At 45.8% G+C, this 15,780-nt stretch overlaps 1 protein-coding gene across 1 annotated transcript; it reads left to right on the forward strand.

Moving 5' to 3' along the window:
- Nucleotides 1-464: 464 nt before the first annotated feature.
- LOC123583914 (ubiquitin carboxyl-terminal hydrolase 17-like protein 11) lies at nt 465-8,128 on the forward strand. The gene is made up of 2 exons (XM_045451120.1): nt 465-527; nt 6,783-8,128. The coding sequence occupies exons 1-2, from the start codon at nt 465-467 to the stop codon at nt 7,962-7,964; spliced, it is 1,245 nt and encodes a 414-aa protein (XP_045307076.1). The 3' UTR covers nt 7,965-8,128.
- The last annotated feature ends 7,652 nt before the right edge of the window (nt 8,129-15,780 follow it).

Consider the following 15,780-nt stretch of genomic DNA (forward strand, 5'->3'; position numbering starts at 1 on the left):
TTTGTCACCCTCTGCTGGTCAGTTGACAGAGGCTCACATTCCAACAGCCCAGAGTCTTGATATGCAAATAAAGTTACCTGGACCTCCAGGGGTCTGATGGAAGAGGTGATAGTGATGAGGTTTTGGGGGTGATGGGAGGGTGTTTGTGGGGTTCAGAGCTGATGGCAATGAAAGAATTCATGAAGAAGCCTTTGGTGCAAAATGTGATTTTTTTTTTTTTCAACGTTTATTTATTTATTTTGGGACAGAGAGAGACAGAGCATGAACGGGGGAGGGGCAGAGAGAGAGGGAGACACAGAATCGGAAACAGGCTCCAGGCTCTGAGCCATCAGCCCAGAGCCCGACGCGGGGCTCGAACTCACGGACCGCGAGATCGTGACCTGGCTGAAGTCGGACGCTTAACCGACTGCGCCACCCGGGCGCCCCGCAAAATGTGATTTTATTAAAGCACAGAGACAGGCCCCATGGGCAGAAAGAGTCGCCCTGGGGTCATGAAGAGTGGCTCCTGGTTCTATGAAGTTGGAAAGGTAAAGTCAAAAGGAGGCCTTCAGTGAGACTTTGATGTGCTAACGAGAACTCCTAGGATAACAGAGGCCTTGCTAGTATCCAGCTAAGGTTGTCTTCTCTCTAGTAAGGCATTAACATCAGGCCAGTAGGGTGTTCCTGGAGAAATGTTCTACTCTTTATTTGTCTCAAGTATTTGTCCGTGGGCTGAGGGTTATGAGGAAATTTAATTTTACCTGCCATTTCCTTCTTGCCTTTGTTCCCCATATCGCTATGGAGGGGTGATGTTGTAATTTACCAAGACATTTGTAAACTGGTAGACACTCAGGTCGTGTATGACTGATCTCTCTCAGTTAGCCACTTGTTTTCTTTCCTTCCCTTTGTCCTTGGGCAGCCAGGAGTGCCTGAGGAATGTCACACACATCCCACCTGGGGTAGGGGGGGTTGCTAACTTTTGCTCCCCCCTCAGCTTGCCTGATGGTCCGTCATCATCTCCGCCCTGAACAATTTTGACCCTTAAATCTTTAAGGTTGCTGAAGGTGGAAGGTCTCATCTTCTGTAGCTTCTTCTTGCTGACTAGGGCTGTAGAGTTGTCCCTACCTACGGGTCAATACTGATCAGCTGGGGAACATATAGGGGCATTACAAAAAGTAGAGGCAGCTGAATCCAACGTGGACAACATACATGATCCTCCTTGAATAGAAAGGATCATCCGTTGGCTTGAAGTTATCGTAGCGATAGAGTCTTTGCACCAGGCAGAGAGACATGGGAGAAAACAGCAAAGCATAATTAGCATAACTAGAAAGAAGCCCTAATAAAAGTCTTTGGTAGTTGACAAAAGCCTCCACTCAAGAGTTTAACCAATCACTAAAAGAAAGAGAGGGATTGTTTAAAGCACCAATTTGAGTATTCATGTCGGTTAGAAACCCAGAAATACTTTCACGGGAATCTGGAATGTATGCACAGCATTGTTTTTATGAGAGCACAAATGTCACCTTGTGCAGCAGCCAAAACATCTAATGCCATTCTATTTTGTAGAACTGTTTTGCGCATCTGTGCGACTTCAGTGTTGAGTAAGGAGATGCTATTTTGTGAGTCACTGAGTGCCCTTATGATGTATTTGTTAAGGGCTTTCACATGCCAAATTACACTTTTTAACCCCACGGATGGAGCAAAAATGGATGCCAAACGATCATACCATTGGAAAACAGATCGTGTCTATGTTTGTTTTACATTTGGGAAGTTAGCTGGGGCAGTGATTGTTTTAATAATGCACCCATGAATCCAGGCAAATCCTAAGGGGCAGTGACCTACCTATCCCGGAGAAAGCCAGGGCCATAGGTTAGTTTCACATATCCAGTGGGTTCCGTTTGGGGCTAGCCATCTGATTCCAGGTTGCTTTTTTCAATCAGTAGCAAGCCAGTCGGTAGCCTGAAGTATGCCCGTTTGGGAGCACGTTTCCATAGCTACCCTGGATATCGTATCATATGTATGTCCGGATATCATATATATGATTTCTTTGTTTCCAGCATAAAATTGCCTTTTTGACTGAGCCGACCAATGGTGGGTGTGAACCATAAATATGCATCCCCAATTTGATACATCCCATCCTCAGTGCAGTGATAAGTAGGGTTTTGTAACTTAGGCACTCCCTGGCAGGTATTAACTTATGGATTTGTAAAATCAGTTCTTATATTAACAGCTTGAGGGTATGAAAAAGTCCAGTTATGTCCTGGTAAATGCCAAGTCTTATTGATCATGAGCCAAGAAGAAACATTTTGATGAGTGATAGACTTATCCCCAGACATGTTAATATAATGTTATATATTATTTTTGACATATAAGTACCTAGAGGTTGCCAATCAGTACCTTGTAAAGGTGAAACGCACCAGGATAATTCAGATGTGCTTGACATGGGCGAAACCGCACATCCCCAGCAAGCTGTCTGATTTTATAGTTTGGCATAATGCTGTGTCCATTATAGAAAGGAATTGTTAGTATAAATTGGAGGAAGGACAATGAAAAAGAAAGGTACCACCATCATAAGAGAAGTGTGACACTCACAAGAATGAGAAGGCACATTTGTCTGCTCGTTGATTTTTTGTGAAGGGGGTACAGGTTTTATTTTAGATGTAGGAACCCATGAAGAGCGCCCCTCTATCTTTACCGCAATGGGAGTATTTAATACGACCCGGTAGGGGCCCTTCCATTTTGGAGTTAGTTCCCTTCTGTATTAGAATGTCACTCTTTTAAATAAACGAAGTCTTTGGGTTTTTATGGAGTGGGTTTCTAGGAACTGTCAGTTCAGGTTTAGGGAGGATATGGTTTGCATATTTAGAGATTTATGAATTAACCTAGCCTCAAGTGAATGATTTAATAAAGCACTATAGTCTTTATCTATTGATAGGTCTACAGTGAGAAAAGTTTTTTTGTATACAATTGTTGGGGGAATCCATCCCCTTTCCAGTTGTTTAAGTAATATACCCATGGGATCCTGTTACTATCCCCACAGAATAACCAGCAAGAAGATTGTCTATACCTATGCTATTTGTGACAATTTTTCTGAAGTTTACCTCAAGTTGTCTAGTTTAGGCAAACAACATTTAAAGACAATCGGAACTAGAATTTAACATCCATAAAGATGCAATTATTGAGGCAGTCTTTTTCTACCTAAGAACCCTCATCTCCAGAGATAACCAAATTAAGGCTAATTCGCTTGTTAAACAAGTTCAGTTTCATAAATTTGGCCTAATTATTTACATAAGTTCAGCAAGAACAGCGATTGGTCATATAGATATTTTAAAATTTGTTTTGCTGGAACTTTTTATAAGGAATCTCTAGACTGAACTATTAGAGGTTCTCCAGGACAGAAGCCAAGCCAAGTAGTTGCCATAAGGCATGCCCGCAATGCCTCTTGATTTGGGCGAATTCCTCTTTTCAAGGTCCCCAAGATATGCTGAGGTTCCTGCACTTGCCAGGAATTGACATTCTTTACTCAGCCGGTGAGGCTGCTGGGAACTCTGTAAGCAAGCTGTCAGGCCAACATTTCTGAGGGGCTATATGGCTCCACATTTCCTAAGGTCAGTATCAGTTCTTTAGAGCTGTATAGTCATATCTGAGTCTATGCATGTAGCTTTCAAACATGACGTTCCAGTCAAAGCCTTGGTAAAATAACTAGTATTTCTAATGGTGTCCTGTTACAAGAGGAACAGATTCTTATTGAACTTATGCAAATAAGTATGATTGCCGTGGAAGAAAGAACACTCATTGGGTTTGTGGATTTCAGAGGGTTCAGGTAGAGAGAAAAGTTAGATGCTTTAGTTTGTTGACAAATGAATACTTTATCCTATTTTTGTATACCATGGGTATCTGAAGAGAAAGTTTCCTTAATCCAGAAGAGCAAACATTAGAGAACTAGCAATACTTCAAAACAAGAGCTGCAAAACTAAGACCATCTTCTTCAGTTCGTTTAGTCCCATGTTACTAATTCTTGTTCAGTTTCAACGCAACTGTTTACTTCTGGAAATTCTCACCCATTTTCGTTTTAGTATTTTAAAGATGTTAAATACCTGTCTTTGTCCTAAAAGCCCTTTTTATAAATCTTGAGGTGATTTTGTAAGAGCATCAGAATAATTATACATGACAAAATCTCAGAAATGGAGATGGTTAACAATCTGATGAGAGTTCGTTATGTTGCAATCCATAAGGAAATTCGGTTATTTCTGTGACCCCTAACACTTCAATAATCAGAATATCAAGTGAAGACCTTGTTACCAAAGCATATGAAAACTTTAGGAATTGCATTTAAATCTGAGCAGTTACAGCATTTGCCCAAACAATACCAGTATTTGTTTGACAGTGTTTCCAGAGTAACTTAGCATACCAAAAGAGGCCCAATTGGTCAAAGACTTCATTTACATTGTGAATCCTGGGAAATTTGTTAAACCTTAGAAAGTTGTAAAACACATCCTAAAAAGGATCATAGATCATTACACATCTTAAAACTTTATTTATTTAACCAAGATGGAAAAAAAATCTCAAAAGCAAGTATGTAGGGTTATACAGTTGTTAGCAAAACTTAGTTCCTTTACCATTGAGGAATTTTAACTAAGCAATAAAAGACCTGATAAAAAGGAAACATAAAGCTTTGGTGTTCCTGGCAGACAAAAAAGAAAAAAAAAAACTTTGTTTCCATTATTCGTATCAAGAGCAGATCAACAGTCCAAGAAAACTTTGTATTTTGAACAGAGAGAAAAGCAGATCTTACACCAGTGTACTTTTAAAGCCCATTCATTGCAACCTTCGTCCATCCTGACCACACATAAAACTCCTTTCCAAAGATTTTCAGTCATGAACCTTCGACAACTTTCTTTTGCCTTCAGATTTTGTCCCAAGCTATTTTTCTTCAAACAACCAGTCTGATTTAGGACAAAATTACTTTCTTTTACCTTCAACAAAAATGTACTTCCATTCCTTATATCTTTCTTACACATCTCCTACTTCTTTACATACAGAGCTGTTTCCCTTATTTCCATCAGTCTTAGCTACATTTAGCAGAATTTTAACTCTTAGACACCTGAGTCTCCAGTGAAAGCATAGTAGTAACCAATTGTGAACTGTTACTAGAATTCTTTAGATGGCAAATTTATGAATCATTTAAGCACACAGCATGTTTACTAACAGACCCAAATAGTCCTAGTTTCTCGTCAGTAAGTCAAAAGCACAAACCTACGTTCAGTAATTAATGTTTTAGCATTCCATTCCGTTTGGAAAAGACCCACATGTCCAATGAATTTAATCCTAATTTATCAACCAAACAAAACTTTAAAGTTTCAGGTTCCCAAAGACTTTGAAAGCTATCTTAACAATTACCCATGAAAAGTTTGAGACAGACAAAATTAACCATTATTTTAATCTTTATTTATTTATTTTTGAGACAGAGAGAGATAGAGCATGAGTGGGGGAGGGGCAGAGAGAGAGGGAGACACAGAATCTGAAGCAGGCTCCAGGCTCTGAGCTGTCAGCGCAGAGCCTGACACGGGGCTCAAACCCACGAACCGTGAGATTATGACCTAAGCCAAAGTCAGACGCTTAACTGACTGAGCGACCCAGACACTCCAACCATTACTTTAAGTCATCTTTTTGCTAAAAATTTGGAACAGAGATAACATGAGCTTATTTGACCTTCAGGAAACCTAGGTAGAATAACAGTTTCATATTTAATGCTCATAACTCTAAAGACAGGTCTATCTTAATTAAACCAACAAACTTAAATTAGTTCAAATACAGAATATGTTTCCCTTGGGTCCACTTAAGACAAATTTTCCCCCATTGTCAATTTTTTTACCTGGAACATTGGTGGGGAAATAGGAAGTAGGCAGTCCAAAGGGGTGCTCTTTGCTCCCTAACGTGAGAGTGGGAGGATGAACTGATGGTGCCTGATGGTACTCAGCCCATTTGCCCTGTTTCCTGCAGAAGAGATCTAACTGCTAGATCCTGCTAAGGCCATGCAGTGTTACAGAAGATCCGTCCTTTCCTAAATTTTGCAGTCAAATTTTTTCCAGTGGGTTAAAAGGCATCCCAAGGGAGAGTCATTGGGGATCAAAGAGAAGCTCCCATGCTCCTCCCATGTTTCCATTACCTCAAAGATCCCCCCCCGAATCCTGAGTGGTGTCCCACACGCAGGATATGACAGAGGTTCCTGACATGTCAAAGCGACCCAAGGCATACCTCAAACAAAATTGCTGATATCACCAACCAGCCAACTAAGGGTCTGTGACGGAGGGATGCTAAAGTATCCCCACTTCCCCATTGCACCTTGGCTACAAATGGATGCCAGCATATGGACCAAATTTGCCTTGCTGAGAAGGCCAAGAAACCCCTGTTTTTAACCCATGAAAAATACTGGAAAAGTTTTACAAGGGGCAATTACCCGACTATGTAATTTAAGTAGCTAATAGAGGACATTGACCGAAACAATAAAGATAGAAATCTATCGTGACTTAAGCGACAGTCCAGCACATTATAGCCTTTACAGCCAACGTCCTAGGAAACTATCCTCACTTGGGGTTTTTTTTTTTTTCAATGTTTATTTATTTTCGGGACAGAGAGAGACAGAGCATGAACGGGGGAGGGGCAGAGAGAGAGGGAAACACAGAATCGGAAACAGGCTCCAGGCTCTGAGCCATCAGCCCAGAGCCCGACGCGGGGCTCGAACTCACAGACCGCGAGATCGTGACCTGGCTGAAGTCGGACACTTAACCGACTGCGCCACCCAGGCGCCCCCTCACTTGGGTTTTATTCCTGTCTTCCACACACACAGGCAGGAGGATGCCCATGAGTTTCTGATGTTCACTCTGGACGCTATGAAGCAAGCGTGTTTGCGTGAGGACAAGCCTTCAGAGCCTCAGGCTCAGGACGCCACCCTCATCCGGCAAATCTTTGGGGGGTACTGGAGGTCTCACATCCAGTGTCTCCCCTGCCGGGGTGTCTCCAGCACTTTGGACCCTTACCTGGACATTAGCCTGGATATCAGGGCAGCTCAGAGTGTGAGCCAAGCTTTGCAACACTTGGTGAAGCCCGAACAGTTGGATGGTGAAAATGCCTATCATTGTAGTACTTGTCTCGACAAGGTACCTGCTTCCAAGACGTTGACTTTGCACACTTGCTCCAAGGTCCTGATGCTCGTATTGAAACGATTCTGCCATTTCACGGGCAGCAAACTGGCGAAGGAAGTGCAATATCCTGAGGGCCTTGACATGCGACGCTACGTGTCTGGGCGGAACGGGGGGTCGCTGACTTATGTGCTCTATGCCGTGCTGGTGCACGCGGGCTGGAATTGTCACAGCGGACATTACTTCTGTTACATCAAAGCTGGGAACGGCCAGTGGTACAAAATGGATGATGCGAAGGTGACCGCCAGTGATGCGACGTCTGCCCTGAGCCAACACGCCTATGTCCTCTTTTACATCCAGAAGAGTGAATTGGAAAGAGACCGTGGGAGTGAGCCAGGTGCTGGGGAATCCACATGCCTCCAGGCTGACCACGCAGGCACGGCTGCGGCCCAAGGGGGGCCTGAAACCGACCCCAGCATCGAGGTGCCACCATCGGAGGATCACGTGGAAGAGACGCCACTGCCAGCAATCACGTTAGACCAGTGGAGATTCCTCCAAGAAAGCCACCGTCCCAAGTCTGAATTCAACCTCAGGAAACTAGAATTTGCTCTTCCCCCCGACGCAGTCCTAATTCACCAGTCCAAATACACAGATGAGATGGGAAAGGATCACCGTGAACCAAACATCTACCGGCTCAACAGTTCAGCCAGGGACATCCCACCTCAGAGGGCAACGGCCATTAACCGAGTCCCTTGTCTCACCGGCAGAGCCAGAGCTACCAAGAGGAAGAACAAGAAGGGACAGAGGTCTCAGGAAGCAGTGCAGGGATCCCACTACAGGCTTTGAGATACACGCCTGCCCACGTGCACACTCACCCGCCCTCACTCACTACTCACTCACTCCCAGTCCCTTGTAGGCCACATTTTGTGTGTTGTAGGTGGGTGTGATCCGGACATGTGGAGGGACCATGAATCTGGCTGTATTCATGGGGTATGGCGTTCCAGCTGACCTGGAGAATCCTGAGCTTTAAGGCTGGCCGGCTGTAATGATGTTATTGGAGAGGTGTGGATTATGCTGGGTATTTGGAAGGTTTCTCCCCTCCATCAGCACCGAGGATCATCGGGCACTCTCAGAGCCTGAAAGGGTCAGAGGAAGTGGCCAATGAGGCATGAAGGTGGAAACAAGGCAGAGTACCGGGAGTCCCTGTGAAAATGCCTGGGACTCACGGTCCCATCATCCCATTCCCTACTCTCTGTGTATTGGTAAAGTACGTGTGCCCAAACATGTGCGTGTGGGGACTCTCGGTGATATCCAAACATGCACCGGCAGGGGAAGGAGTTTGACACAATCTCAGTGCTTCCACACGGAGAAGTGGCAAATGACCAGGAAACTGGAAGAACTCTAGCTCTACGTGGGAGCAGACAGGCTTTTCAGGAATGTCTTGTGTCCGAAGGAGAGGAGCAGAAGGAAACACGAATTCATAACTGTGCAAAGCATTTCCTTGTATACATAATATATTTTGTAAAGTCTCCACATGTTCATGTGAACATTGGCTAATTGCCTGGAAAGGGCAAGGAGCAAATAAGTGCTTTATTTCTCGGGAGACGGGTGGGTGGAGCCTTGCTGGCCCATGTTCATTAGATTAGGTTCCCTTAACAATCCCCCTCCCACGAGGCTGCAGAGCAAATGGGGGAAAAGAACCTTCTTCCACCTCTTCTTGCTGAGCCACCAAGCAGCTCTACCTTGTTCCGCAGAGTTGACCACCATCCCCCCATCGGACAATCTCCTCCACAAGGGAGGAGGCTCAGGGATTTCTGCTCAGTTGCATTGCAATCTCGGTCCTCGGTTGTACACCTCAGAAAAACAGTCTCAAGTGGACACCGAGCCAACAATGTGGTATTTCAGGTCAGGGTATGGATAGATGCTCTCAGTCTCACCTGTATTTCTTAGGAGCGAGACTCACTAAATACATTGTTGAGTGGGAATTAGCGCATGATCCTTCAGTTCCCCCCAGGGGAGGAGGGCCATATAGGAGATCTCTGCTCGTTGGCCAATGGCACTGACAGGGTAAAGCCTGTTGTTGCTGTTGCTGTTGCTGTTGCTGTTGCTGCTGCTGTTGTTGTTGTTGTTGTTGTTTCCAGTCTGCATTAAACATACACACCACACGTAGAGGGAACTAATGTCAGTATTTGAATTTTGTACAGGAAATCACATTGAATTCTGGATGTTCAAATATCAGAGCCGATAGAGGAAAAATACTTTTTCTTATTCTACTTTTAAAATTTGCTGGTCTGTTGTTTTCATGTTTTATTTAAACATGAAATAAAACGTTTAAATAAACAGAGAGAGACACACACACAGAAACAGAGACCGAGTGTGAGCATGGGAGGGGCAGAGAGAGAGAGACACAGAATCCAAAGCAGCTCCAGGCTCTGAGCTGTCAGCACAGAGCCCAACGTGGAGCTCAACGCCACGAACCATGAGATCCCGACCTGAGCTGAGGTTGGACACTCAACCGACTGAAGCACCCAGTCCCCCTTCCATTTTCCAAATTTAAATCAAATTTAGTTAACATTGAGTGTAGTCTAGGTTTCAGGGGTGGAATTTAGGGCTTCGGCACTTACATGTAACACCCACTGCCAACCCCCACAGGGGCCCTCCATAACACCTGTTGCAAATGGAGCCCACCCACTCCTCCCCTCTAGCAACCCTCACTTTCTTCTCTCCACTTCAGGGTTCTCCTGGGGCATGTGGCTGTCTCAGCCGGTTCGGACTCTGATTCAGTCAGCTCATGATCTCAGGGTTTGAGACTTCAAGCCCCGTGTCCGGTGCTGTGATGACAGCTCAGAGCCTGGAGCCTGCTCTGGATTCTGTGTCTCCCCTTCTCTCTGCCACTCCCCTGGTCGTGCTCTGTATCTCTCTCTCTCTCCCTCCCCCTCCCTCTCTCTCTCTCTCTCTTTCAAATACACAAAAAACAATTTTTTTTGAAGAGTCTCCTATGGCTTGCCTCCCTCTGTGATTTTATCTTATTTTATTTATTCTTTCCTTGCCCTATGTTCTTCTGTTTTGTTTTTTATTCCACATACAAGTGATTTCATGGCACTTTCTCACTGAAAGAGCTCAACAGGGCTAACTGGATGTTAGATCTCAAAAGACATTAACACGTGAAATCTATTTTTCCTGTGGATTTGATCCTAAATTGGGCAGAATCATGGGTAGAATGCAAACAGTGTATGTGCATCTGAGCCACGAAGGGAAGCCACAGAAAATAACCATGCTAGGTCATCCTGTAGAAATTTTGGGATCCAACTTTCTCTTCCTGGATTAAAATCTGTATATCACACACGCAACCACACACACACATACACACACACACACACACACACACACACACACAATATTTGATCTGGATCTCATGATGGCCTCCATAAGCATCCAGTCAGCTCCCCAGATGACTATGACCAGCTCTTCCTGGGTGGCCGTGTGTCACGTGTTCCACCCACACATGATGAAGTCCGCACCCCTGGCTCTGCAATCCGTGGGGGAGGTCACAAGAGGGAGTCTTGCCACACTGCTCTCTGTCCAGCAGGGGGCGCCGCTGGCCACCACGGGCATTGCCTAGACTTCCAGGAGGACCTGGCATTGGGCACTTGTTCAGGCTGGCAGGTTGGAGTCGCCATGCCTTGCACTGCAGCCTGAGCATTTCGTGGGGCATAAAGGCGACCATGAACACTTACAGAAGGTCTGGTGGGTCTAGGATTCCCTCATTGTGACTCTTAATTTTGGCCGTGCTGGACCCTGGACTCTGAGCTAAAATAGAGAACCCTGCGCTGCTCAGGCCACTGGTGATGATATGTTTTCCAGACATTCCAGGAACTTTTATTTCAAAATATAAATCCAGTTAAGTCAAGATGTTAAATTTTTTAAAATGTTGACAATTAGCAAATGCAATTGCATATGGGAAAACCAGGAGGTGGCCTCACGTGCGGTGATGTTGGAGCAATTCTGGCAATAGGAACAGTGTTATTTGGTCTTGACAAATCCTGCCACCTAAACTGGATTTCTCAAGGAAATCTTAATTCATAGATTTCACCCTACAATTCATAAGGGTATTAATGAGGCTCCAAAGAAGGCAGTATGATCGTGTTTTCACCTGTTCATGTGAGAGCACAGGCATCCTTAAAAGTATGCCTGAAAATGGCGAACACTTCATCTTTCATTAGTTTAAATTGAAATCATATAGTTCCCACACAGTAGATCCTGGACATGGCTCTAATCCATAGGTGAAACAAAATATTCTGAAGGAGAAAGCAAAAATGGGTAAAAGAATAAGCTATATTCTATGTTCACAATGAAGATAATCTGTCAAAGAGTCCAGGCTACAAAGATGATGAGAAACATGAACTTAAAATATATGTAGAATATACTTAGAAAACTAAACATTTATGGATGTCACCCACCTGCATCTCAAAGGCATTTGAATTTATACATCATGCACAAAGTATGGCAAATAACAGATACAATTTCAATAATAGAAATACACTCCATAGATAGATAATAGAGACCCGATGAAGACAGGAGAGATACATGATAGACACACAGATAGATGACACATAGACATGACAGGGAAACAGGTGGTAGAATGGTCCTTTTGAGACAACTCCCCATCCTGACTACCCACTTGGAAGATTCTGGGCCATTCTGAGATTTGGAGACCAAGACAAGCTGGGGTGTCATTCAAGTATGAAGGCCGGCTGACTCAAGCCCCGGGAAGAACCCACATGTCAGTACCAAAGCATTCAGACAGGAGCAAAAGTCTAGTCCTCAGAGATGGGTCAGCTTCGTGCTCCAGGAAGGCCTGGAATAGACTGGCTGAGGTCACAACATGGAGGAGAGCAATCTGTGACCTCATTCTAATAAAGCCAGAGATAATACTGTCTAAAACTCCATTGAAACCCCAACAATTTTATAGGAAAAGGTGAAAACCCAAAGGAAAATATAATCATTTAAAAAACAGGTCCAAGTTTGGTGCATGCCAATGGATATTTTAAGAAAAGTGAAAGGTGTGCTTCTCCTCTGGGCCCGCTAACCACCCCCCCTCAAGAATCTGGTCTGTCCTGAGAGTGGCTGGTGCCAGGCTGGTACGGTGAAGGGATGGGCTGGTTGTGAGGTGAGACCAACTGGGAGTTGAGAGGATGAGGATTGGGAAGCGTGTGGTGATGGGTGGGGCAGGGGTAAGAATGCTGCCAGTAAGGGTGGGGCAGTGGTCCCATGCCATTGAGTGAGGCCAGACTGAGGCTGGGGGAGGCTGTGGGCAGGGCTGGATGGCACCAGGCTGGGAGAGGGCCATGCCTTGAGGGCAGTGGACAGAGGCCACAGGAGCAGCCTCCTGGAGAAGATAGGAAAGGCCAAATGAAAAGTGCACACGACGTCCAATACACGCCAATCTTCAAGGAGGGAAACCATCCAGACTGCCGACGGCATTGCACTTGGAGGCCCTCCCCCTAGTCCAATGAGAATTCTTGATGCCTCTCAATGCATCTGTTTGTGATGGATGATATCAGATAACCTATTAATATCATCTAACACAGTTTCCGTGCATGTCATAAAGTCAAAAATCTTTGGCATAGTAGTTGACCCCCCATGATGCCTTACCGAAGATATTAGGCATTTCATATGTAGAACCCCCAGAGAAGACTTACAACATTGATAATGTCATCCACAGTTAAATGCGTTGCAAAAGGGGAGTGAGGTTAACAATGTAAAACAGCAACCGCATGACCTGAATAAAATGAATATTAGAAAAAGAGCCCAATTATTATGGTTTTGTCAGAAGGAATAAGATAGTAATGGGGCAGTGGGCAGGGCCTGAGTCAGGGGCCGGGGAAAGGGAACAACAGCCTCTGACTCAAGTCACACAGAGTCTGCATGGATGGAGTTTTGGGTGGGGCTCACCCCGTGACTCCTGTACTTCCCTCCTGGTTTAAGTGACATTGGATGGCCAACAGCTAGTTGCTCTGCCTTCTGGCTGCCCAGATCTGCAGAGAGAGAGAGGGGAGCATTCCCCAAAGAACGCTCTGTAGGGGGAAGGAGGAGGTGTGTGCTCTTCCTAAGGGAGGATACCTCTCTGCAGACCTATGGGATTTCCCTGGGTCCTCCTCAGAGTTTGCCCTGAGGGAGAGAAGAAAGATAGCCTGTTCCTAAGGTGATATTTTGACCAGCACCTGCCCAGCCTGTCAAATATTGCTGTGTCACAAAATCCTATGGAGGGCAGTAAATCACAAGCCAGGCCTCCAAAAGGCAGCCAATATGTGCATCTCTTGTCATAGGGTTCTGGCATATGCATACATGAAGCCTCACCAACGGATCCCATTATGGGCCAAAGACAGACTGAGCCTGCCCAGTGCATATTGGAGGTACACAGGATCACATGGAAATACTTTTATAGTTTATTTACTTTATCTTCAGGGAGACCGAGGGGGGGGGGAGAGTGGGGGAGGGGCAGAGCGGGAAGGAGAGAGAGAGAATCCCAAGCAGGCTCTGCCCTGACAGTGCAGAGCCAGACACCGGGCTTGAATTCATGAGCTCTGAGATCATGACCTGAAATCAGGAGTCGGATGCTTAACCGACTGAGCCACCCAGGTGCCCAATCACACAAAAATGATTCTAATAAGCATGTATTTATACACTACAGCTGGGTTTGCCTGAGGTTCTGACAGTCGAAGCAGACCTAGGTCCTATCAAGCTCCTCTTTCCTGACAATTAAGCTTTGACAAAGTAAATAATTAAAAATAATCTTCAAAGCTGAGAAAAAAACTAATGCACCTTATGTCCTATTTGGAAAATGTTTATTAAATGTGAAAAAAAGGAAACATAGCTTCATGGTAAGATTTCATAACGAAAATGAAGAAAGCGGGTAATATATTCCCCAGTACAATTGGCACAAAACTACCATCACAGAGTCTACCGAATTAATCTCTACTTCGAATTTGCAAAGGAAACAGTTGGATCCTTTATTCAGAATCCCAAATTGTACATTTGCAAACCAAACTCATTTAATTTCATTTATATTTACATTGAGGCTTACAATTTATTATTTAATTTCACGAAATTTCTTAAATATGTATTCACATAAAATAAACTTTACATCCATGTTGATAAGTATCATGTGAAAAATAACATATATTACCTAAAGAAAAAGTGTGTTCTGCGTTGGGAGAAGGGATGTATGTATACACACGACACAAGCGTGACATCCAAGTATGACCAGGGCTCCAATTTTGTACATCGAGCCCAACAGGGGAATTGCTGATGCACCATATGCCATTCCTGAAACCTATTTTCAATTAAACGGTCATCTCCGCAGGGTCACTGAATTGGAGGTCAAGATTCCAAGGCCATGAGGTGTCTCACTGCCAATCGCACTCATCTGAGGATGATGAAAGCTGCAGGTGATCAATGAGGACACTCAATCGGATGCACACACAGCCTCCTTCAGACTGGTGTGTGATGGGAGGGACCTGACCAGTGGGGGCTGGCATCTCGGGAGGTGCCAGACAGGGAGCTGCTATGAACCTGGAGTTCCAGCTGCCTTTATCCAGGCGGCTGAAGACCATTCCCATGGGCTGGCTGGGTGCCTGTGGACAGGGTGGACACAGGGCCACGGTGCACGCCTGGAGAGTATCCAGGTGAGGTTGGGGGCGTGGAGGCTGGAGGCTCATGCTTTGCACCAAGGCAGGTGACTTCCTGAGCACGTGGGCTGCCCCCTTGAGACCACATGCACTTCTCCTTTCTGGACGACAGAGACTCTGGCAAAGCCCCACACGGGGGTGTCCTGTGCTCTTGTGGGGTTGATGAAAGGGGGTCCATCGTGGTTTCCTTCGAGGGTTCTGGCACATGTCGTCGGGAAGCGGGGCCCATCTCTTGCCTGGTGTCTGGATGTGGGGCTGGGGACTCGGAGCCAAACGGGTTGGAGGAGGATCAGAGCTCACCTCAGGATGCTTGGCTGGTGCCTGGGCATCGCCAGTGCCCTGCGCCCTAGAGACAGTCTGGAGACCTTCAAGGGAGGCACATCGGGGCCGGTGTTGTCTCAGCTGGACACCGAGGCCTGGATCCCGGGCAGAGCGTTGGTGTGCCGGGGCAGGCGGGGCGGGAAGGGCAGGGGTCCCCATGCTGGGCATCCTGTCGGCCAGCAGGCGGGAAGGTGCTCGCCGCAGGTCTCCCGAGAGGAGCAGCCGACGGGGACAGCTGTGTCGTGTCAGGCGTCCCGCTAGGAGGCTCAGCCGGGACGTGCGGCTCCAGCATGGACACCCTCTTGGTGGTGTACACGGGCATCGGCCTGTGCGGATGCTGTGGGAACACACAACACACAGACGATGGCCATTAGTCCTTCCTCCCCACCAAGGACACACGCACGACAAGCACAGCAAAGAAACAGACAGAAACGCCAAGACCTCAGTCCATTGCAAACAACTGGGAGACACAGGAAAGGATTCTACTGACAGAGGATGAGGGCCTCCAGCTCAGTGCTGATCAGGAAGAAACACTGGGCAGTAGCCCCTTGATGCTTTGATTCCACCGGAGCGACGGACCAGAAAGGTTGTGCATCGTGCCTGCCTCCTGAAGTGGACAAGCACGTCCATTCATGCTTCCAGGGAAGGGG

The sequence above is a fragment of the Leopardus geoffroyi genome, chromosome B1, assembly GCF_018350155.1.
Source record: "Leopardus geoffroyi isolate Oge1 chromosome B1, O.geoffroyi_Oge1_pat1.0, whole genome shotgun sequence".
NCBI lineage: Eukaryota > Metazoa > Chordata > Mammalia > Carnivora > Felidae > Leopardus > Leopardus geoffroyi.